The following is a 26,318-nucleotide window of genomic DNA, read 5'->3' as shown; positions in this document are numbered from 1 at the left end:
AACTTTCTTATCGAATGTTACACAGTTTTAATAAATCAAAACACTACTTTCTCTCTCACTGTCAAAAGCTACTCGTGATTGGTTGAATATCTAAAACCATTGTTAAAATGAGAAGGTTTACCATCAGTTGAAACTTTTTATTTGTAAACTTTATTCTTCACGTTAACAAAACTAGAAAATAAAGAAACAAAATTAAAAAAAAATATCAGAAAATAAATTGCATATTGTACCTACACTCAACCAACAGAGGGAACAAAAGTACAATGCGCTGGAAATATTTACAATATTACTTTAACTTAAACTCTTTATAATGGGGTGTAAAAGAAAAGTGTGCTCACCCGAAGTGCTTCTGGAGAGAGACAGATATTCGAGTCGTTCCGCAGGAAGTAGGTGTCGCCAAGTGTTTCTGGTGGGCAGAGTTGGAAGGAAGGAACCGGCCTCCCATACTGGACTAGATTGATACTAATGACAGTGTTAGGAAAACACTCAATCTTTAGCTCGTTTCCATCGCAAGCGTGGACTTGGAAAGTACGAAGTGTTCCTGATAATAAAGCTAAAACCAAAACAAAAAATAAAAACAAACAAACAGTTCTTTACCTCTAAAATTAACCAGGATTATTTTAGTAATAAGTTAACTTTTCTCTACGTTAAAATTACTTTTTCTTTTACTTGCGAGTTTTCGACTCTCATTGAAGTTTTCACTGGGCAACAATAACGAATACAATGTTGCCTAATAAAGGATCCAATAACAAAGACCAAAAGCTCTTAGATAAAAGAAAAATATTTAAAGTAAATAAATGTCTATGTATTAATATTAATTTTCCTACCTTATGACTATTAAAAAAACGTTAACTTTGGCGTGAAGAAAGTGGTATCATAATTGGCAGCTATTCAAATATAATTTCAGAAAATTGAAAATATTTACAAAATAACAGATTAATTTCTTGCGCCTGAATTCAAAGTAAATACAAAAAATTCCATCATTTATTTCTTTTATTTCTTTACTAATCTATTAAAGTCACAATAGCTGGGGTACCCGTACCCTGGACGGAAGTTATGCGAATTCATGATCAATGAAAGGTTATCTTAGGAAACGAAAAGTTGTTTCCTTTATCTATAATTTAAAACAACAATAAAATACCCATAAAAATAGCAAAAGCACAAAATTTGAAACTGTAAATTTGAATGTATATCCTCATGGACCCAGCAAACATTCATGCTAAATTTAGTGAAGATCCATCAACAGGGGCGAATTAGTGGTAAAAAAACCCCGCAAAAACAAACATTCTTGAAAACCGCAATATGCAAAACTGAGAATTTATATGTATTTTCTCATGGACCTAATGAACCTTCATACTAATTTTGGTGAAGATCTATCTACACCATCAGAAGTATTTATATTGATATACAAAAGACAGTACTAATATACTTTGATAGATGGCGCTAGTGCATTAGATTTGCATGTGATGCATTTATGGCGTCATATCTGTACCCTGAGAATGGAGAAAAATAAAGCTCTTCTTGACAGGAAACAGAGGCGAAACGGGAAGATCGTAACCCCTTATTGCAAATCTACATGTGCACAGGATAAACATTTCGCAAAGTTGGAGGTTGCACATCTCGTAATAAAATGTTTTTCTCAGTATTATTCAAGCAGGGGTTTTGTTATAACGTGTTAACTTATTTGTCTTCTGTAGGGCTTGTTCGTTCTTGGCCTATTGATGTTGCGTCCACAGCAGGAATCGAAAGTCAGTTTTTAACGTTATAGGTTTTCACAGAATGGATGAATATTACGATAAACGGATAGAAAAATTCTTGGGTAACGACTTGAGTAACCTATCTAGGAAGCTTTCCCAGTGGTACAGTGGTAAGTTTACGAACTTACAATTCTAAGATGTAGAGTTCGATTCCCCAGAATGGATAGAACATATAGCTAAAGTGGGCTTGCGGTAAAAATGCAAATAAATCTTAACTTAATTAAAAGAGAGTCTGAAAGCCAATGTGTTTTTAAAAAATATTTGAACCGGCCTGATCACAAATAAAATCCGTAAATTCTTAAACATGGAAGTGAAGATTGGAAAAAACAACACTAAATAAGATATATTGTTAAACCTTTAAAACCTGGTGAGGAAGACCGAAGGTAGAAAGGTCTAAGCTAGTTAAACTTTAAAAAATGGATTACAAGATTAAAGACCATTGAAAGTGTCAAGTTAGTGAAACTTTGAGACCTAGAGAGGATTAGAAAAGACCAAAGTAAAACTTTGTAAATCTGGAGGGAAAAACGATAGACTTAAATTTAAGTAAGTAAAACTTTATAAAAGACTTAATGTTGTAAGTAAGTGTTTTTGATATACTTAATGTTGTAAGTCAAACACTATAAAAGACTTAATATTGTAAGTAGGCCAAACATTATACAAATTTATTGATGTAACTAAGTCAAACTATATAGACCTAATGTTGTAAGTCAAACTTTAAAGACTTATGGTTAAGTAAGGAAGTTAAACATTATAAAGACTTAAGGTTGTAAGTAAGTCATACTGTATAAATACTTAATGTTGTAAGCGAGTAAAACATTATAAAGACTTAATGTTAGAAGCAAGTGAAACTTTAGTCTATAAAAGACAAATTTGTATGTTTTATGGCCAAGCTACTAAGGCTGCTTGCTGTTGTCCCTGGTTTTGAACTGTTGACCAGAAGGCAACTAACCACTAGCACTCTCCGCTATCTCTTGGGTCACTCATTATCAACGAATAAGAGAACTAATTAGCGTACTATAAGTCCCAGTGACTGAAACGGTGGGCATGTTCTGCGCCGTATTTCGGTCCTACGATCAAGACTTTGCGAGTCGAACGACGTAATAACTAGGTCATGCAAAGGTTAAAGACCTAAGTAACTAAAATTTATAAATTTTAAGAAAGTCTTATAATGACTGAAAATTCTAAGTTCTAAAAAAAATCTTAGATAATACAATAAATGGACATTTAATTCAGTTTTGAAACATATGAAGCTGTAGAAAAAGACTGAAAAGGACCAAAAGTGGTAAGATAATTGACCTTTGAAATGTGAATGATAGACCGCCCCTCGGTGGACTCAGCAGGTAGCCCGATGGGGCTTTACTACAAGAACACACACACACACACAGACACACTACAGACCGAAAAAGCCTGAAATATTTATAAAAACAATGTAAATGATTTTTGCAATTAAACAATAAAGTGTTAATATAACCAAAACGTAACAATCTTTTAAACAGTAACAATGAAAATGCACTTGCATTTTACAATAAAAGAATTACAACAAATCTAACAACAATTTTAATGAGTACACATAATTCCAATAGAAACTGAAAAAGGTAATAATAATGTTTATCTGAGAAACCATTTAATCAGGAAACAATGTACATAGAAAACTATTCGTTTTTATAATAATTTTATAAAGTTTTAATTTACTGTAAATGGTAACAACGAAACGCTCATAAATTATTGAATACAAAGTAATAATATCAGAAAACATTTATTTATGCAACTAACACTAGGGCGGCAGGTTGTATAAATGTTAATTAACTGTCAGCTACAGAGAATTTTTGTCAAAGGCAAAACAATTGTGAGGTTACTGTGAATAGTTCAAAAGACAAATGTTTTAATAATTTATGTCGTACGCTATTATTATTATTCGAAAATATGTGGTTATATTTTTTATTTTCTTATGACGATGGTGTTGTCATCGCAATGTTATTAACATTTACAGATTTTATTTATTTCGTAGTTATGGATAAATTTAATTATAAAATTAACCAGCGCTGTTTAAAAAATAGTACATAACATGATTAAGTTTTGATAATAAATTATTTGGAATAACTTGCATCATAATGCATAGCAATAGTATAGTTTCACTAACCGACGGATATATCACTTAAAGGCTCATACGTAAATACTAGCCCTTGCATGTATTTTAACAACCCATCAAAAATAAATAAATATAGCAACATGATAACTTAAGAAATTTCTTTATCAAGATAATAGATATTTGAAAGGCATTGTTGTAATTTTTCAAATAAATATAGTAGAACATAGTTTACAGCTAATATTTATAGGCAGTGAAGCCATTGGAGCTAAGTTATCGAGTAAAAACAAATTTGAACATTCGTTTTAACTTGTGAAATGTCTGCTGGCATAGAGGACGCCACCGTATCTTGGATATATGTACACATATTTTAATCAAATTTAAACACAATACAGATATTTTGAGCTGATTTATGTATACACCTGTTAAGTGCAGTGAAGAAGCACCAGGATCCATGCTGTTGCTACGGAAACAGGTTAGAAGCATTGAGAAAACTGGTAAATACGGGTACTCAGACCACACAATTTGATAGATGGTTCTTTGGAAATGTACATAAAACATGTTTCTTCATTAAGGCTGTAGCTCTAAACATTGATCATGGATAGGTATGAACTCCAAATAAGTAAAACCTACCAAAAACAGTTCTGGTTTAAACACTTTTGTTTGATGTAACTATTTTACAAGCTACTCGTTAATAGTAAATTCTCAAATTAAAATATATAATTTCTATCCCCGAAATACTTCAACGTCATTTTAACTCAAGTTCCTTAAAGAGTAAATATAATTATAACTCTGGTGTTTTTGCAACACGTTTTTTTAATAATGCTCAGCAGTACGAGTTTTAAGTCACTTCCAAGTCTCATTCTGCCCATACGTGGTTCTTAAAAGTTAAACCTCAGCAGTCGTAATGTGTTCAAGAAGAGGCTGTTAATTAGAAAAACTACGAACTCGAGATTACAGAAACAACGCCCCGTCTGTAGCCCAACAACGAGAACTATATAAGGATATCCGAATCATTTTCTTTGAATTACAGGTAGCACGTTCACCTTTGACAACTTGCTCAGAGGCCTACATTGATGGCACATTGTTTTTAAAGATAATTTATAAGGCTTAACATAGTGGCCAGAACGGACAGCTATGGGTGTGGTGAATTTTGACCTCTCGTCACTCCCATTAGACACGTTGGTGTGATATTCTCGAACTGTTTTTGGCGAAAGCTGGCCTTGAATAAATGGATACAGTCGTACATAAAAGATCAATTAGCTTGCATGCAAGTGCCTCATTATAAAATATAACATTATTGTTCATTCTACCTTGTATAGTTTCAGTGTCGCACTTTGTCATAGGCACGAAAATAAAAAAAATAAATTTTCTTTAATCTACAGGACCTATTAGTCGTACAAACTTAAAAAAAAACAAACGTGATTGTTACGTGTAAAATGTGTTATTTGAAATAAAATTTTCGAATGGTACGTCCGCCGATGAAACAGCTGCAAGTCCTCGGATTTACAACGACAAAATCAGGTGTTCGATGTGCTATAAGAAAATATACACTCAAACGGTTATGTTTACACATTTCACAACTGTTGCAATTTTATTATTTTTCGTTAAAAACTAGCTGGAAGTTAGACGAAAGTAAGTCATGTAAATTTGCGATTAATGAAAGTTATCTTAAGATGTGAAAAGTTGTTTCCTTATATGTAATTGTAAATAAAACGCTCATAAATATTGCAAAACACAAAATATGAAGCCACAAGTTTGTTTGCATCTTCGCATGGACCCAATAAACTTCTACATCAAATTTGATGAAGATTAAACCGTATGTTGAAACATTTGATATAAGTCTTAGGCCGTAGAATGTTTCTTAAACCTTGTATCGTGAAAACAAAAGCAACTGAACCTTGGTCCTTGAAAATCTGAACTTTGTACCATTTTACCTTGAAAAAATCAGATCATGTACCTTAAAAATTTATTAAATATTGTACTGTAGGTCATTAAACTTTGTTCAATGTAATGATCCTTAAATCTTCAGTAGGAAGTTATTAATTGAGCTTCGCTGAGTGTACACCTTCAACAATCTATTATTAATTCAGTTTTGTCGAGTGTAAACCTCAAAACAATATATTACTAATTCAAGTTCTTTTAGTGTAAATCTTCAACAATAGATTATTAATTCAGCTTCGTTTAGTTTAAACTATTAACAGTAGATGATTAATTCCACTTTGCAGGTACCATGAAACATTAGTTTAAACACACTGCTGGCCAAAATATTAAGGCCAATGAATATAAAGAAAAAATATTCATTTTGCGTTGTTAGACTCAACCACTTATTTGAGTAGAGCTTCGAAAGATGAAAATAAAAAAAGGGAAAATAAAAATAAACTTTTTAGTATTTAATAGGGAAAATGTGAACACTATGGAATTAGCCTAAATACTGGCTGGTCAAAAGTTTAAAACCATACCAAAAATAAGTCCTAAACAGGGTAGTAAATGCCCAACTAGAGGTCTGAGTAGTGTGTTGCACGGCTGTCATTGCGAATAACTTCAAACATTCGCTTTGGCATGGTCGATATAAGCGTTTGCAGAAGGATGGCTAGAATGTTATTCTAAGTGGTGAGGGTGGCTTCACAAAGATCATGCACTGCTAGAATTGACGTCCATTTCCATAGACTTCCCTTGCCATCCACCCCCAAATATTTTCAATGGGGTTCAGTTCGGGCGAACTTGCTGGATGGGTCCAAAAGAATCGCGTTATTCGCTATGAAAAAGTCCTTTGTCCTGCGGGCATTGTGGATTGCAGCGTTGTCCTGCTGAAAGATCCAGTCATTTCCACACAATAGCATCCTTATTGAGTGAAGGCCCTCTATCTCCAACATACCAATGTAGCCAGCTGTTGTTTGCGCCCCTGTATAACCTGAAGATCCATTGTTCCATGGAAGGAGAATGCATCCCAGATCCTGATGGAACCTCCTCTACTGTGTCGTGTAGAAAATGTTTCCGGTGGGATATCCTTATCGTGCCAGTAACGTTGGAGGTCATCTGGACCATTCAGGTTAAATTTTTTCTCAGAGAACAAAACCTTCATCCACTTTTCTACGCCCCATGTTTTATGCTTCTCAGCAAAGTTTAACCGAGCTGTTTTGTGGTGTGGAAGGAGGAGTGACCTTTGAAGACGTTTACGGTTTTTAAAGCCTTTCTCTCGTAGATGCCGTCTTATGGTTCTTGAGCTGCATTCTGCGTCCGTAAGGGCCTTAATCTGGTTCGAATCGGCTAGTGTCTTGCCGGGCAACCCGTCGAATCCTCCTTCTCAACGCCGGCGAAATTTTCTTGTGCTGACCACTTGAATTTCTCGTTCCGTATCCCTCAGGGTCTTTTAAGAAATTTGCAACAACAGTTTTACTACGCCCAATCTCACAAGCGATGGAATGTTGAGAGAGGCCTTGCTTTTGCACCTCGACAACTCTGCCACGTTCAAACTCTGCCAACTTTTTAGCCTTTGCCATGTTTTTACCCAATGTAACACAGGAGATGTCAGTGGGAGATGTTGACAACGCTAATGCTTAAATACAAATGATTTAAATTTCGTTACGTGTTTACCGATTAACGCTTCGTTTTAGTATGGTCTTAAACTTTTGACCTGCTAGTATTTAAGCTAATTTCACAGTGTTCATATTTTTCCTATTAAATGCTAAAATCGTTTTTTATTTTTTATTTTCATCTTTTGAAGTTCTACTCAAATAAATGGTTGAGTCTAGCAACGCAAAATGCACATTCTTTCTTTATGTTCATTGGCCTTAAGATTGTGGCTAGCAGTGTATTGTTCCGTATAATATTATTTAAAATATATGTTGTGTAATACAGCGTTATCTATTTATCAAACATCGAATGTAGTATATTAGCATACCTGTCCTAAATGTAATTTAGGTTATGTATGTTCTACCACTAGGGCGTTTAAACAAGTATACAAGAGCATGCAAGTTTAAGATCCACGACATATTTAAGTATTAACAGACAATAACTATACAGTTGTAATGAACCTATAAATAAATAAAATTTTAGTCTTCTTCACATGTGATAATGTACAGGTGTAATAATAAAATAAAGTTTATAATTTCATTAAACGAAGAGTTCTTCTCTTATTTCCATCTTTTCATTACTAACACGTTAATTTGTTACAGTCTACGTTTGTCTAAAAACTGGTTCTATGTAAAACTGTTTGGGCTTATAAGAATTAAATAAGGTACTTCAAAGTCTGATGTTAGGTGGAGCTATTTGTACAGTCTCGATATGGCTTGTTCTGAAGTTCGCTTGAAGCTACACGGGGGCTATCTGCGCTAGCCGTCCATAATTTAGCAGTGATAGACTAGAGAGAAGGCAGCTAGTCAATACCGTCCACCGCTAGCTCTTTGGTTACTCTGTCACCAACGAATAATAGGGTTGATCGTCACATTACAACGAGGATTCGAACTCGTAATCCGCAGCTTATGTAACTAACAGTCCATGTCATGCATGGAGTTTTAAGCACCTTGATATTGCTTGATATTTGTGTTTTATTGGATCTTTTTCGGTATCTAGATGCGATCCCAAACAACATTCTCTTCCGATTAAAATTTAAAAGCTTGGGTAAAACATTTTATAATATTTTTATATTTAACTTATTATTGCTTTACAATGTACTCGGGTAAAGAAGGTCAGTCTTGGCATATAATATATAACATTAACAACCTGGCGCTACTTTATGCGGATGTACACCTTGCCACATATAGAGGCTTGTTTAGAGCATGACAGTCACAGTGGACTTGATAAGTGGGTGGTGGTTGGAAGTTGTACTAGTTTGGACAGTTGGATGGGACACTTCATGCTATTATAGTTCGTTTGCTCTACTGTCAGTTAGTGCCTTTCTACCATATTGGTGGCTGGAATGCTTACATTAAGCTTACTTATCCTCCCAAATGGTAGTACCTTATTTCTTTTTTTTATTTTTATTTCAATGTCTTTACTTTGGAGAGCAGTCACCTTCCCACAACTGTCTGCAAGCAGTGAAGGGTGATATAGACGTGGGACGTTGCGAGCTTGATTGAACACCCACATCTCGCTCTCCTAATTTCTATTTCTAATTCTATATCCATTGCTATTCTTTATTAGTTATGCAAGACTGGTGAATGGGGTTAAGACTGATAGACGGTGTATCCCCACCGCAATGTGGGTTCACTTCCGCAGTCACCTCCAAAACCTAGGGTACATTTTAATAATCCCACATTGTAGCTTGTACCCTGGGATCTTTTCAGTTGATGCAGGATTTTCTGTTTAATTTGTTTTGGCTTAATTTTGAGTTAAATAGCAAATTACACACACACCGTTGTATGTTCTCGATCCTTAACCTACTAGAACACGTAGTATACTATACAATATTCCACAATGGTTTATCTGCAGCACTGCTAGCAGTTTAGTTACCAATACGTTACACACACACAAACGTGTGTGTGAACTTGACCCTTGACTTTTTTCTAAATATCATGATGAAAAATATGAGTCCGACCTTCAACCTTGATCTGGTCATGATTTAATGAGATGACCTTATTTTACAGGTTATCTACAGCTAACTACGATCAGTCTATCTAAAAGCTACTGTGTTGACTTATGTACGCAAGCCGTTGACAACCAGTTATTCAGAATACAGAATGGTAAAATAGCTCGAATCGTAACTTCTCGTTACGTGATAATACATGCCTATCAGCCAGCCAATCACATCTCTACTGCGCCAACAGTTTTCTGGAGTATCTTAGCAAGCCTAAAGAATGCGCCTCCCTCCCCTTCTAACTGCAAGTTCTAATGACACATGTCAATAGCTTTGTCTGCACAGTCAGCCTGCAGCTGGGGCTAAAAGAACCCTTTCAGGAACTGAGGAGCATACGTACATTCATCTGATTATTCTCAGATATCGTCTGTTCCTAACAGCTTCTGTCGCGAGAGAGTAAGGGCTCATCTTAGCATCTAAAATCGTTACCCGATACGTAAAATAAAATATTAAGAGCTTCTCTGCTGTATTTCATATTTTTTTTCATGCGGATACCACGACTTTTGAAATGTAGATAATTAATAAACTTCTCGAATCGCTTTATTACTCCCAGTTCTTTCTTAAACAATGTAAGCTTTCTAATTTGCAATTAATGCAAAATAAGCATATACTAAGTATAAAAAACAGGTGGAAAATTACGGGCTTTGAAACTTTCCTAGTGTGTTGTCGTCAAGGGAATTGTAATTAATAAAAGACTGTTGTCAACCTGCATTTTACTTGTGTATTTCAAAAAATTTTGGTGCACTTATTTACTTGTCAAAATTAAAGGTTATATTTTGGAACAATTTCGTAAAATTGAGCTACGATTGTCAGAGTTACAGGGTCTCGTTGTTCCAGCTGTGGTTGTTATAGTTACAAGGTTTCTTGTGATTGTGCGATTTTGATCTCGTTAGGTTATCACCTTATTTGGCGTTACCGTTTCGCCAGCGTTTTCACTATTACATTTATATAGAATGTTGTAAGTTATATTTTACCTTCCTGAAGAAATCTCGGGGAATTTTATGCATACCTGTTTTGATCTAATGTTTTCTGTAGATTTTCTTAACGTATTTTGTTTCAAGCAGGTTTAGGAGTTTTCATATTTCACACATTTGTGTTCTGATATATTTCTTTTATCTCTATTTTGGACCGTGAGCGAGCTATAACAGTGACGGTTAAATCCCACTATTCAACCACACAAAAGTAGCGCAACAGCTGAAAGTAGGTGCTGTTGATTAACTGCTTTCTGTCTAGTCTATCAGTTCAAAGCTTCGGTCGGCTAGCGCAGATAGTCTTTTTTTTTTGTAACTCTGTACAGAGATTCTGAAACAAGACAGTTCTTTACAAAATCTGAAGTACTATTTCTGAGTGTAACCATAATTTTCTTAGATGGAATCAGCTTCTTTCTTTTAATTTGAACTCCATAATGAGATATAGATATGATAAATTCTTTCTTCTATAATTCAGTGTTAACAAAACTAACATGGCGAGTTAGTAATTATGCTGTCTGTTATGAATCTGTACTGAGAATAGCTATAAAGCGCAACGATTGGTGTAAAAGTACACGTCTGATTGTAACTTTCTCGCTAGATGAGTCAGGCTTGAAGAACGTTGGATCTTTGGTGAGGAATGATGTAGTTGTATTTAAGTCTCAGAGGATTTGAATTTTTTAAGCTCTCGTATACGCTTGAGAACCTGAGAGTAAATCGATAAAAGCCTATTATCTCTTGCACACATACCTCACGATGCCATCTATTTTAAACACCGTAAGAATGCCAATACATTACATAAACAAATGCAGGCTGCATATCTAGCTTTCTTGCATGTGTTGCAGGTATGGCAGGATAGCACATTTCGATGGGTAAGTTGTGCCTAGGGAAAACTAGAAAATAACAGCTTGTCCAGCGCTGCTTTTATAATCGTGCATCGAAGCATCAAAAGTAAATAAATGGGAGATGAACGCAATACAAAATCAATAAAGATGCTTCAACAAGTGAACCTATTTTCGTAGAAGAAGAAACAGATTTGGAGCCAGGAGAAGTATCCTAACGGACGCTATGAAACCTTTAAATATTTGAATTTAGGATCGATATGGAGTAAACTGTGAGAAAAATAGTGTTTCCAATTCTTAGCGTGGTCTACTTACCAATACCGATTCTGCTTATATTCACTTCATAGAAATAAAGTGGAAGCTTTAACAAAATATTTGTTTAATTAGGTTTAAATGTAATTCTCTAAGCCTGAGTATCGTTAAACGAGCACAGTGTGTGAATAATAAAGGATGTTGAATTTCAACATTCGCAGCCTTATTATTCAACGAACTCCAAAAGACATAATAAAACGAGTGATAATGGAATTTTCAACTTAACAATACTTTATGGCTAAATGGACTAAACGATAGTTCAAACACCAATAAGGTCCACATATAACCGTCCCTATATGCTAACTAGGTGAAGAAAAAATAAAAAATATGTGACCAAGAAAACGATTGAGTACGACATTTAAATGAATGAAATCAACACTGGCGCCAAAATGGTAGTTACATTTATGCCATTCATAAGGGTTTTGCATCACATGTTCATTCATTAGTTAGTCAGGCAGGGTTTTGTTCACTTTAGGATACTATGGTGGGTATGACAAAAATGCGGCCTGATTAGCTGATGAATTAATAATATTTTTTTTATCATTGTTATAAGTGTAGTTAACAGTTTGCCCACCAATTTTGGTTTCATTTCTTTAAGTCGCACGCTTATTGGTCGCATTTTGTTTTCGATTATATGTCATGACTTTTTATTAATACATGTCAACGAGCCACACCAACTTTCAAAGTGACTCTCAGTTGCTTTAGGATTGCAACTTTATTGTTCAAAACAGACCTTTACTTTTCAGAACCTACCATATTCTTTAAACTATATGGTGGTAAATTTTACTCTCTGGAATAGTGTTAATGGCTTTCTTTATAGTAACGCCATGGAATCTAGATTAACAGTTTCTTACCATCACCCGCATGCACTCGGTACAGTCGTAAGAAGCATCACTATTTATGCTAACTGTTTGAGCTAATATCGCGTAAGAGTATATGCTCTTTAGTTTGGAAAATTTTATAAAACTTAGCGAATCTGTGTTAAGTAATTGGCAATGAATAATCAATAATAACCGCTCACCAGTATGATTATTTTAAGAAGTTGTACTAGAAACTGCTAATCAAGTTGGCTTGACCCAACCAGTACTCATGTATCTGCACAACTTTTCACCTTATAGATTTGCTGTTCTAAGTGCGCCGTCTTTAAATGGAATTGGAAATATTAAAAAAAAAAAAATCACCTTTGTTTCTTAGATGAAACTGTTGTGAAAAAATTTAAAATACTGATAGCTCACATATCCTTTTTTACATAAATATACACAAAAGGTTACGTTAAATTTAAGCGGTTTTTATTGAATAACTCGGCACTTGTGGTGTATAGCCACACCAAAGGAGACACATAACTGTTGTTTGTATCCATCAGTGTACCAAAGTTGAAAAAAATTCCCTAAAAGGTAAGTATGTTTTAATTTCAAATACAATTTCTGTACGTTTGGTGCAAAGACAAAAGGAGGAGGCTCAATCAAAATTGAACATATATCTCAGGTATTTCTGAACGGGTTAGTTTAAAGTTTGGTATGTGAAGTAATAGCCCAGTATAGCACATCTAAAAGTCCCCGCTAGGAGAGCAGTAAGTCTACGAATTTACAACTCTAAAAATCAGGGGTTCGATTCCCCTCAGTGGACACAGAAAATATCTCAATGTGGCTTTGCTATAAAACACACACACACACACATCTAATGAAAAAATGTGACAAATTGGATTACCACAATTCGAGGTACAGAATGAGGAATATCTATCATTTCTGTTAATAACATGCAGTGTGTTCTGCAGAAGGTTATTTTGCTGCACGACCCACTACGGTGTGTCTTGATAAAGTGGCCAAAGCAGTTCAGAGGAATCATATCTCGACCCTTAGGTCGTTCTATCAGGATGTTGAAACTCTAGTCACAAAGGCTACCCGAATAAAGATAATAAAAAGTTATTAGTACGCAAGGGCAGGACGATTCTCCTTCTCTAAACGATCACGCCGTCTGTTTACCTCTGAGGAGAGGTAATAAGAAATAAAATTGTACATAGATACATTTAATTTAATGGTTTGAATGCCTCGCAATTTAAAACGCTGAAATGTTTTGGGTGGTGGTTTATAAGTGGATACTGGAGAAATGGATGAATACTATATATATATATATATATATATATATATATATATATAGAGAGAGAGAGAGAGAAAAGCACGAGACCTAAATGACTTAGTGGTTAAGGTGCTTGGCTCGCAATCTACAGGTCGTGGCTCGAACCCCTGTCATCGAACATGCTTTTCCTTTAGTGTTGGTGTCAGAGGCAGCCACGCACCTAAGTGTAAATTGGGTTTAAGGTGGAAGGAAAAAGAAGAACCCAACTGTAAAATGGGATTAAGTCCGATGGAAGAAAAAGGCATACAAGTCTGTGGATAGATTACAAATGATGTGGTGATGTAGGTAGTCTCGAATATGATATCTCAGACTGAAAACCTTTATCTTATAGAATTTGTTTTACTGTTTTTGATGTTTTTTCTCCCTGAAAAAATTCGCTTCCCATAGAGATTTCCCATAGATCTGGCAAAGAACACTAAAGTTTATTTATATGTAAACCAAGTTACGAAAGTACTAAAAAGAAAATAAAAGTGACAAAAAGAAATATTTAGAAATGTGTTCCTCTAACAAGAATATTTTGCAGATATTCTGGGCTCGCATACGAGCATGGCCTTTTTGATGGTTTGAGAGTTTGTGAACCAAGTCGAAGGCCGTTTGGTAGTTAGGTTTGTATACTAAGAATACGTTTATGATGAGTTTTCTTTGTTATCTCGTCACAAGAGGAGAAAGAGAGTTGAATCCAGTTCATTAGTCAGATTACAACTAATTGTTTGTACGTTTGATTACACACAACGCTCTGTCCTAATCTGATCCTCATATTTCAAGTAACTCTTAGTACATATGGTAAACACATAAGGCCCTACCTCATATACCAAGAAATTGTTTTGATAATCCTTGTGGGCACAGTTTAATAACAAACAACACTTAGAGAAAAATAAAACTAAAAACAAGCAACATTTATTAACATTACTCTTTAGTTATATGGCTACTTACAATTTCTTTTACATTTTGACATGAAACTAATTACAAACATTATGTATAACATTTAACAAAGAAGCATTAAATTTGTCTACTAATTTAATGATATATTTTGACCCAAGAACTCTTCTGGGGCGAAAAAAACTGTTTGGGGACTACTAAACACTGAGGAACCTAGAAAAGTACAGAATACTAAAACAAGGTTCAATAAGGTCCCTAGCAAATTACAAAAACCTAAAACAAGTTTCACTATGGGGCCTAGTAAATTATAACAAGAAAATTATTTTTTTTTTAAATTTAGGGCAAGACCACTTATTTGACGCTCAGCTGGGGTGAGAGGGTGACTTATTGGATAGCGCGTCGAACTGTGAACCTGAAGGTCCATGGTTCACGTCTTGTTTCCACAAGATAGTGAGCCGTATTTTAGAGTCGTAGGTTCGTTAAAAGAGTGAGAGGTAATAAAACTATTCGATTAGATTAGCCCGCTTTAGATTTGCATGAATAACCAATCAATCGTTTGGTTTTGAACTACAATAGAATGTCTTGTGCTTACTAAACCTTCTGTACATAAATAACTTGAGGTCGACAAACCTTGGACTTTCAGAATATATGGCAATAATTATATACTCTAGAAAAAATAAAACAGAGGTTGTGGTCGTTTCTAAATCTGTGTAATGATAAACTAACTATTAAGGTTATTAGATTAAAACAACTCGGTAAATTAAATAAGATAATCCAGAGTTATTCCTGTTTGTGCTTCCATTAAAAGTTCACAACCTGTTCATAAAGACGAAGAATATGACAATCAGCAATCAGCTGTTATATTCACCGAGATAGCCAATCATTGCATTCTTTTATTATATCTTTTCGCTGATGTAGCCAGTCACCGAGTTCTTTTATTATATTTATTTGTTGATGTAATAAATCACTACATTCGTCTATTATAGTACGAATCCTCCACTTTTTAATGGAAAAAAGGTTAAAGGATAAAATTGATTGTACTAATATCAATTAAACCTACGGGGATACGTAGAGTCGAGGTCAACACGTGGTAGGTTCCCGACAGTTTTCGACGTCATACCCAAAACATGGTTAACGATACATAAACAAACAATGTGAAAATAAAAAGTATTTACTAACTGTGAGATTTATTGTTGTTTATTACGTAAAGTCACCCCTAGGAACCGAACTCAGGATTTTAGCGTTCTAAATCCATAAACTTATAGCTGTCCCACTGGTGGACCACCAGTAATAAGAAGACAGTTCCTAATGGTTTCATGTCTTAAAAAAGCAACAGATGGCGCTAAGAAAACAAAAATAGTTTTTTTCGTATATTGAGAGTAGAAGAAAATTTGTAACAAGTATGGGAATTATGCTGTATTAGGGTTAAAAGTAGGCATTTCTAGCATAAATAGTATCATACACAACCTTGTATTAGGGATAACATTATGCGTTTATATAAGTGTACAAATGTGATATCTTTCTTTTCTTGATGAAGTGTAAGGTCATTAAGATTCTTACTGCTTAAATCTGATTGGTCCAAGATGAATCGACAGAATGACTTCACTAAATTCAAATGATACACAACGATTTGACTTCCTAGATCACATACGAGGTGTCAACTATCAAATTCATTCACCTTTCGAAAAGCATTGTTAAAGTTTAGAGTTTTGGTGAACAAAGAACTGTGAGAACAATCATAGATTAGTAGTTCTCAGTCGTGGTGAATCTAGAAACACAAACTTTGCCACCTCTTATAAGAAATAGACTAACAGTTCTCAGTCATGATGTACATAGAACTAAAATAAAGACGAATTTTGCCATATTTTATAAAAAACAAAACAAAAACATGCTAACCATGATGTACATAGAGCTATAAGAAAGATAAACTTTGCCACACTTTATAAAGAATAAATCAACCATTCTTAGTAACAGTTCTCAGACAACTCTGCTGTATAAAGTAAGAAAGTTTACCTCTATCACTCTTTAAAAATAAAAGTATATCGTGGCCAAAGTAAATAAAGATGACAGGGTGAGAACTGTGTACTTGGACAGATAGATGTAGCGTATTCCAGATGTGTTATAACAGCAGTCGAACGTTTAGGTTGGAAACCAGAAAATAATAAGTTTGAACAAGTTCCCGAAGATATTACTGAAAATTTCGCCTTTTTAACAATAACAAAAAAATGGAGTAGGGTTTATTTGATAAATTATTCCGGTACAGTTACTTTATCATAATTTACAAAACACGTTTATAAATCCATTAACTTTGACAAGTAACATTTCAAAATATCAATCTCTATTAAGTCTGATAAATGTTAAGTGCTTCAATAATAAAAAAGACAAACAACCAGACATCTGATGTGCGTAAGTTACTTTCTCTAATATTATATTTTTTCAACAGATCGGAAGAGAGATATAACCGTCTTTAAAATTACAAATTATTCATTTTTTCACACTGTAGGGACACCATTAAGTTACAGTAAAACCTACACAAACAGCAACAGTCTATAGTAAAATCTACACTAACACACAAACACTCACAGACTCCAGTAACATGTACACACACTAACATAGGAATAACCATAATCTAAGTGATATTTGTAAACAATAACACGCAAGCATCAACATTTCCCACTAACATCAATAGTAGGATACAAACAACTAGGGTCTACATTGATATTTACACTAATACACAAACAACCAGTCTTAGTAAGCCTCCAGTAACAACATTTTAAGGCTTAATTCCGGAACAGTAGTAATCTTTGCAAGTTGTTTTTAAACAAACGTTAGGTGATATGTATGCTTGTAGAGACAGAAACTGCATGAAAAATGTTCCGACGCGAAACCGGTTAATTAAGTTGATGACGTAACAAACCATAACTCAGTATATGTTCCTGGCTCTGTGCACAGAACACAAACTTGTCAACAAATTGTTCTGCGCGTGTTCAACTGAAGTGATTTAAAATTGTCTGTTTCTATAGAGACACACAGAGAGATAAAAGTTTTCCCACCATTGGAAAGCCAGTTTATACTGAAGAAGGTATATTTTTTATTTGACAATGAACGTGTACCTTGTCCCGTTGCCAGCGTAAGCCTTTTAGTCTTAGTACTACTTTGTCACACTTCACCTGAAGCCTTTTAGTACGAGATTACGAAATTCACAGAATAAAGAAGCTTACGTGACAAATAATTAATTTTCTGTTATGTTTTTAGTTGTTCCCAAAAGCAACAGCGTTTGCCATTTTCACGTAATAAATAATCATTTACTAAACTTCATACAAATGTAACCACGATAATACCACCGAAGGTCGCACGTGACACCTTGTACGCGTTGTGTTTTATTTTTAAAAGACAACAACAACAAAATAACAGTGTTGTTTGCTAGAGAGAAAAAATTGAAATGAATTTTTAGGACGTATTGTAGTTCTCTAACCTTGGCGCACGTGTAACAGTCACATGAAGCACAGATCCTTCTAGGATCTTCTGTTATGTCATCATCAGTTCTAGTTTTCAGGTGAGCAACATAAAAACAAAAAACATACCATACATGCATGGTATTTCACGAATAAATAAGTGGCCTCTTTGTACTCGTTATAACACTGGGTTATCAGTAACGAATCGAAAAGCTGAAAATTATAGCACTGACTTAACTGGGGCAAAACAGAAAGCTAAGAAGTTATAGAACTGATTTGTAAGTGACGAAACAAAGTTTAGAATTAGTTTGCTTTGTATATTTTGTGATGTGCTTTACATTTACTAAATCAACCTTCAACAAAGAATAGTTAGTAATCCCAAACACAGTATGTCGAGATTATTAAATTTAATATGTTAAGTAATCTTCTTCAAAATGAAAGACAAATTTCTATTGTTGAATTTTTCATCCGGCAATATCTGTCCTCTTTGTATATTTCTTCCCCCATTTTTACACGTTATATTTTACCTTATTATTGTATTCATATTCATGTTTTATTATTTCCCCCACAAAACACTGGCTCATCGGTAAGTCTGAAGACCTATAACGCTAAAAAACCGGGTTTCAATACTCGTGGTAGATATGACACAGATAGACCATTGTGTAGCTTTGTGCTTAAATACAAACAAAATGTTTTCCTTATAGGAGTTGAAGATACATGCCAGTTTGTTTTAATTTAAATTTCAAGCAAAGCTAGCCATCCCTAATTTAACAGCGTAAGACCAGAAAGAAGGCAGTCAGTTATCACCACCCACCATCAACTCTTGAGCTACTCTTTTAATAACGAATAGTCCACAACTTTATAACACCTCCACGGCTTAAAGGTCAAACATGTTTGGTGTAACGAGGATTCAAACCCACGACCCTCAAATTACGAGTCAAGCGTCCTAACCACCTGGCCATGCCAGGCCAAAATGTGACAGCTTGGTATGAATACTTGAGAGAAAAACACTTTTAACAAAAGGTGTGGTTATACTGGTAGAACTTGCGTTTAAATCATTAGGATTAATAGAAATGACATCTCTTCCTTACTATACAAACTATATGCTGGCATGCGTGATTGCGACAATACCATTACAGTATGATTACGATACATAAAAATAATATGACTACAACGATTACAATGCATGATAACAATACAATTATATTATGCTTACAATGTATGAGAATAATAGTACTACTAAAATATTACTACAATGCACGATAACAACATTAAAATTACAATATGACTACAAAATGCAGGTTTTCAGTTGTTTACAGTTCCTATCCTCATTTTTGTGTGTTTGTGAAGGTCTGGCAGTTACTAAGGTCATCCAATTTTAAATCTAAAAATCACAATTCACTCACTAGTTTACTTTGCGAGCCTTCATTATTGTAAACTGTAATAAATTTATATAGATTTTAATTTATTTATATTATGCCGAGGCTTTTCAACCTCTCATAAACTGTACAGACCAATTCCCCATTCCTCAGTTAATATTAGTTCAACAGAGATAACACATACCTTCCAGACCAATTCTCTATTGATCACTTAGTATCAGTTTAACACAAATAACACGTTTGTATGCTAGCAATTGCTTACATTTCTTGCGTCTTTGACTGGGCTAAAATTTCGATCCCCTCTTGGGATTACAAGTAAACCCTAGAAATTTAAACAGTATTTTTTAAAGCCTACTTTATCAGATAATATCTTCAGTAAATTCTATAAATACTAATCTAACCAAAGTTGATTTTCCAACATTTACTGCACTGTTTTCATCATTACACATTAAAAAGGTTTACTATTCTCTATTTAATATTTCAAATGTGATAAACAAACTATCATTAATTATTCTATTCCATTTGGTCTCAGGGATAATGAGAACAATGCTGGATGACAAACGAATTATCTTCTTATTTTGAATACCAGTAAAGTAAGTGAATCGCTATCAAATCTAAAGACGAACATCTCATACAATAATCATTAAACTAAATTTTGGTGTTTAGCAAAAGAACAAAAGGGGCGCTCTGTGCTCGTTGCCTGCAGAAAATGTTTTTTCATTTGGCAGTTGAAGTTTCGTTTTTTGTTTTTTTTAATGCTCAAAATCGCACGTAAATTCATAGACTCACATCTACTGAAATATTTTAAAATTTATTTCAGTATTGGATCATTATATGATGGATATTATAAAAGCCAGACCTTAAGACTTAAAAGAATTCTAAAACTTGTTAGTATTAAAGCAATGAATTTTACAGCTTCTTAACTGAGTGAAAGACCAATATATAAGAATTTTGGAAATTGATTGGTTATAACACTTGACCAACTAGGAAATCACTCAACAAATAAGAACATAATTTTAATAAACATGGCAGAAAGTCCAACAAACATGGCCATGCAACTACTGGCTCACTCAAAAATGTTGTTATATATTGGATACAACAATGGATTACAATACCAGTAGCACAAACACAAAGACGCTAAAATCAGGGGTTTGATTCCCCTCGGTGGACTGAGCAGATAGCCCAATGTGGCTTTACTTTATGAAAAACACATACACATAAACGAAAAAACTGAATGACAAAAAAAAGGACGCAATAACCAAACAATGCATTCAATAAACTAGCGCATATACTGAACAAATATACACATAAATACACATACAATATACATGTTTCCCCAACAAACAGTAAAAAGTAAACGACTGCTTAGTAATTTTACGTTTGTCCGTAGTTAAGCACAAAGCTACATTGTGGGACATCGGTTTCTAGCATTTCAAGTCCACAAAAAACCTACTGTGCCACTGGGGGAAGGGGGTCAAATACTCATTAAAAGGTAGAAAATTAACAGTGAAAAATAATCTTTATAAAACCAAGTCACATACTAAAAACCTATACACCGATACATTTATATCTATACAGTGTATGAAATGTTAACTCAAGAAATGCAAAAACGAACACAGTTATTCAATGAAAGAGGACACTTGGCAAAGAAAAATAACCTGAACATGCTCAAGAAATGAAGGTGTACTTCAGTAGGTACCTTAGAATGATATTTAGACAAAAAGACTGTTCTCACGTTATAATGAACTAACATTTCAAGAAAGCCTCACCAATCGTGAGTAAACATAAGCTGACACAAAGAAACTTAAAAGTCGGTACGCGTTATATTTCGACAAATGAAAATGAGAGCAAAGCAGAGTTCTGTGTCCTAATATTACCCGTACATTTTATTACTAGGCCTACTTCAATTACAGATGAAACATAAAAAGAGGAAAGATTTGTTTGACAACAGATAAAATGTACAATTAAAGAAAATAAAAATTTGGAAGTAGGGTCTTACCATATGTGGTTTATTGGTATACAATAAACCGTGGAACGGTTGTTGAAAGAAAAAACAACCTTAATTTAAAGTTGTCATGAGGGTTATGATTAGGCCTAAATTTAAGGCCCCTCATGAATGCTACGTACTAGTCCTAGATGTCATATCTTCTTGTATCGTGGTCTCTCATGGCTACTACGTATTGGCCCTTAATTTAAGAATCCTTAAAACTGCTACACACTAGGCCTAGGTATCATACCTTATAACATAGTCCCTCATGACAACCACGTATCAGCCCTTAATATAAGGTATTTCGTGACAGCTATTTATCAAACAAATTTAAAATCTCGCATGATTGCTATGCTGATATCTTAATTAGAACTGATAAATCTCTATTCCAACATATTCGAGCAAAGTGCCAGATAAAGTCTTCTTTTATCATGTTTTTCTTTAATTTCCACACAGCGTGTATAAATAATGTTCTTGCACATGGGTTCCCATGGAAGCATGAACAGAAAAATGAAATCCTATTACTCGAGCATTAATTTAACGTTCTAACCCTGTCGATGACATCAAATGTTCGAATTTTCCTTACTACACGTTAAATCCCCCACAAAGTATATTTTTTTCCTTGCTTTTAAGCATTCACGTAATTTTCGTTTCTATTATATTTTGTTGGTTGAAATGTGGGCAGACAAAAGTACTAATGTGTGTCTTCTAGCAAAATCGAACATCATCATCTTCCGCCGGCAGCACGAAAAGGGAAAAGTTTGGACTAAATGCAGATACGCGAGCCAGATCTGAAAGTTGAATTGGTTCACTATGGCCTCAGCCCTGAATCAGATCCAGATCTGAAAGTTGAATTGGTTCACTATGGCCTCAGCCCTGAATCAGATCCAGATCTGAAAGTTGAGTTGGTTCACTATGGCCTCAGCCCTGAATCAGATCCAGATCTGAAAGCTGAATTGGTTCACTATGGCCTCAGCCCTGAATCAGATCCAGATCTGAAAGCTGAATTGGTTCACTATGGCCTCAGCCCTGAATCAGATCCAGATCTGAAAGTTGAGTTGGTTCACTATGGCCTCAGCCCTGAATCAGATCCAGATCTGAAAGTTGAGTTGGTTCACTATGGCCTCAGCCCTGAATCAGATTCTGAAGGTATTAGGTTGTTCAGAAATAAATGTCGTATTTTTTTTTTAACGATGATATTTAGAAACTGAATATTGAGTAACTTATCGTTGGTTGGTTTAATCCAACGTGTGTTGCTTACATGGTGTCTTAATTGTCTATCGTTTCAACTCTACTTGGAATAAGTTTCGCAACCCCCAAGGCAGCATGGGCAAGAAGAACTTTCGACTGATTTTCTTCTACGACTTCAAATTTGGACAAAAGCTACCGAAATTACACGAAACATCAACCAAGCATGCCCATGAATCTGTTACTGAACATTGGTTCCAAAGGTTTCGACATGGAGATGAAAGTCTTGAAGACCACGAAGCTCATGGAAAGAAGCCATTCTTAGACAAAAACACATAAAGGGAAGCAGTTGAGACAGGCCCTCGCAAAACAGGCACAAGCAAATCAAGTGCAAATCGAAGACTAAAAAGTTGGATAAGTGAGTTTCGGTCAACAAAATGAGCGTTATGAGACCTATCAAGGTTTGATGCTCCAAAAATTAAATGAATTGGGAATCGAGGTTCTGCCTCATCCATCTTATTCCCCAGACCTTTACCCTACAGATTTTTATTGTTTCAAGCACTTTGTAACTTTTTTAACAATACACGCTTTCAAAACCAGGCAGCTGCAGGAGAAGCTTTCAGGGAGTTCACTGGCCACAGAAATTGATTTCTACAAGAGTGGCAAAAACAGCATCGTTACACGTTGGCAAAAGCGTGTTGAAGCACATGCTGCTTACTTTGATTAAAGCATGATCTAGAACACTGGTTCATACTTTTCCAAACTTCGCAGTTGAAAAACGACATTTATTTCTGGACAACCTAATACAAACTAGCTTATTGCATTTGAACATACTTCTTGAAATAGAAACAACTCCGCAACAAACAGGAAAAACGTGAACACAGATCACACCTTAGAGTCAGAAATGTGAAGAGAACGAATCTGATGCATACATTTAGCTAACTATAGAACACGTGTACGTCCACAGATTATACATTTTGTTTTTTAATACACTTCCAATCTTTATATTTATTACGTCACACCACAGCGAAACAAGTCGAGTTTTTAAGATGACAGCCGAATTTCAAATACTTGCAGGTCTTTTACATCCACAACAGGGTTACTTTCTCATTAATATCACCAAACTAAATTCCTGACTTTTGGTACAAATTTATCACTGCTTTTGAGCTATTTGCTTTAATTGTAGGAACATTTCGTTTAATGTAAGCATTCAGGTGAATCGATATTCATCAGTAGAGACGACATACGGCCCGAGGCCAAAATGAAGGAGCCTTCATTGACCTTACTTTGTAGACCTGAAAACAGATTTCTCGCAAAGTAGCGTAGATGACTCTAGCTTGCAATTAGTTACGACAAGTTCTGGAAACATAGCTTGTAATATCTAACAGGGCTTTGTGTTGGCCCAGCAACTGGTTTGTTACATTAAATTAATATTAGATAATCTGTTGTTACTTCAAAAACACTACTACTAGTAATTTGCCTTTCTTTGTACATAAATATTTCAAGGCATTTTATTTTTAATGTTAATAAAACCAGTGACTGATACACATAAGAAAACAGATTTAGTTGAAATATTTTCACAATAGGAACAATATTTGTACCTTATTCATAGGCCTGGCATGGCCAAGCGCGTAAGGCGTGCGACTTGTAATCCGAGGGTCGCGGGTTCGCGCCCGCGTCGCGCTAAACATGCTCGCCCTCCCAGCCGTGGGGGTGTATAATGTTACGGTCAATCCCACTATTCGTTGGTAAAAGAGTAGCCCAAGAGTTGGCGGTGGGTGGTGATGACTAGCTGCCTTCCCTCTAGTCTTACACTGCTAAATTAGGGACGGCTAGCACAGATAGCCCTAGAGTAGCTTTGTGCGAAATTCCAAAACAAACAAACAAAACCTTATTCATTATTTAGGGTTATTTATTTATCACACATTACTTACGATTGCTAATTTCGGCCACCTGGAAGAACCCCTTCTTTTTTTTTCTAACCGTTCGCACCACTACACAATAGTGTTTTGTCTGCCAACCTGCCATTCAAGCAGTAGACACTAAGGGAAGCTTAAAGATGCAATTTGTATTGTCATGATGTCAGTAAAACATGTACATGTCATGAATCACGAGAAAGATTATGCACTCTGTAGACTAAAAAACACAATGGCATATGAACGTCAAGAGAAATAAATAAAAAGATTTGCTACTCTTCATTTTGGTTTTTATTTACTCTTTAAACAGAACATTTTTGATGACTTTGCGTACATTCTTGTTAGTAATTCCGAAGGTTAATTTTATAGTGAAAACAGTTAACGTCTATAACACTGTCATCACAGTTTATTTTCTTTAACATGTGTAGTAGTTACATGAACACACAAGAGACAATACTATTACATTTATATAGATAAGTAGTTACATAGTATTGTCTCTTGGGTGCCCATGTAACAACTTCCTTCAGCTGTCAGCAGCCAGCATGATAGGTTATTTAATTAACTATGGTCACCATATATCGACGTCACTAACAGAGATGCTATTCCTCTTTAAACCAAATCACAGCTGACGGCTGATCTCTCGATGTCACCGAAATGATCATCAGCTTGTCCTAAATACTGAGAACAGGAGTTCCAACTAAGCGTAGACAACAGTGTTGACTGATTTCGTGGGACCACAATCTATGTCATGCGATATCTTTACTAGGGGACTCAGGGTTTCTAAGAAATTACCCTGCACGTGCATCATTAGGTTCGTACTCCACAAGCCAGAAGAATACTGGGTATATTTTCGGAACGACAGCTAAATGGCTCCAGCTTCTGTTGGTCAAAGAAACGAGAAAAAACAGCTATTAATGCGAATGACGTACAAAGCACGTGCTGTTTACATTCCCTGGTAGTTTCCTGATGCTGTTGTTTGGTTTTCTAATTCTGTACAAAATAGAAGAAGCACGTGTTTTTGGAAGCAAATAAGTGTTGTATTTTCTGTAGTTATTATTTAGGAACAGAACCACGGTACTCCCTCTACAAAATAATCGTTCGTCCAAACCAAAAATCCGAAAGTGATGGCGGTCTGCAATGTTCAAAGATTATGTCACAACTGTGACGTGAACCAGGTTTAGAGCGTTTAGGTATTACATACCTTCGAGTTGCCACAAGAGCTGCATTGTAAACCTACCTTTACCCATGCATTTTAAAAGGATGTTATTGAAATTCACGTTTTTAACTGGTTTTCCCAAAGGTTTAAAAACTTACACTACACAGGACAAAATATAATCTTATAAACCTACTTTAATGCGTGCGTGCGTGTGTCTATGAACGCCTAGAAAGGTAACTTTTTTTCTTCAGTTAAACCAAATTTTTTTTGTTGTACCTAACGAAGACAAACTAAGGTTCCTTTCAAAACATGTTGTACTAAAGTCTACAACAAAAAAGTTGTTTTAGATTTACAGTTTTTACCCTAGGCAAACTTAAATTTTATATGTTTGCTTTTATAATACTTTTGTTCTTGTAACAAAAGTAGCTTCACGACAGCAGAACGCTACTACTTCGAAGCACACAAATTTCAGTTCTTCAGATGAATCTGTACTGAAAATATGTTCAGATACGAGTTAGAAAGTGTTCGTTTAATAACGCAGACCTGCAAATTTAAACTTCGTAAAAGTTGTTTTGGTTTTAATAACGGTTTGTTTGTTTTGAAGTTTCACGCAAAACTACACGAAGGTTATCGCGCTAGCCGTCCTTAATTTAGCAGTGTAAAACTCGGGAGAAAGCAG

General features: G+C 34.9%; 1 protein-coding gene across 4 annotated transcripts in view; it reads right to left on the bottom strand.

Moving 5' to 3' along the window:
* The window catches only part of LOC143257640 (protein eva-1-like), a 75,945-nt gene that overhangs the window by 28,614 nt on the left and 21,013 nt on the right, over nucleotides 1-26,318 (bottom strand). For 3 of the 4 annotated variants that reach the window (XM_076516680.1, XM_076516676.1, XM_076516677.1), the window contains exon 2: nucleotides 339-553. In XM_076516680.1, coding sequence (XP_076372795.1) covers nucleotides 339-553 — 215 coding nt within the window. Of the gene's footprint in view, nucleotides 1-338; nucleotides 554-24,501; nucleotides 24,605-26,318 lie in introns of those variants that run through there. The other variant, XM_076516678.1, reaches the window with a different exon arrangement.

This window comes from Tachypleus tridentatus, chromosome 7, assembly GCF_004210375.1.
Source record: "Tachypleus tridentatus isolate NWPU-2018 chromosome 7, ASM421037v1, whole genome shotgun sequence".
NCBI lineage: Eukaryota > Metazoa > Arthropoda > Merostomata > Xiphosura > Limulidae > Tachypleus > Tachypleus tridentatus.
This window is presented reverse-complemented; position numbering and strand designations above follow the sequence as displayed.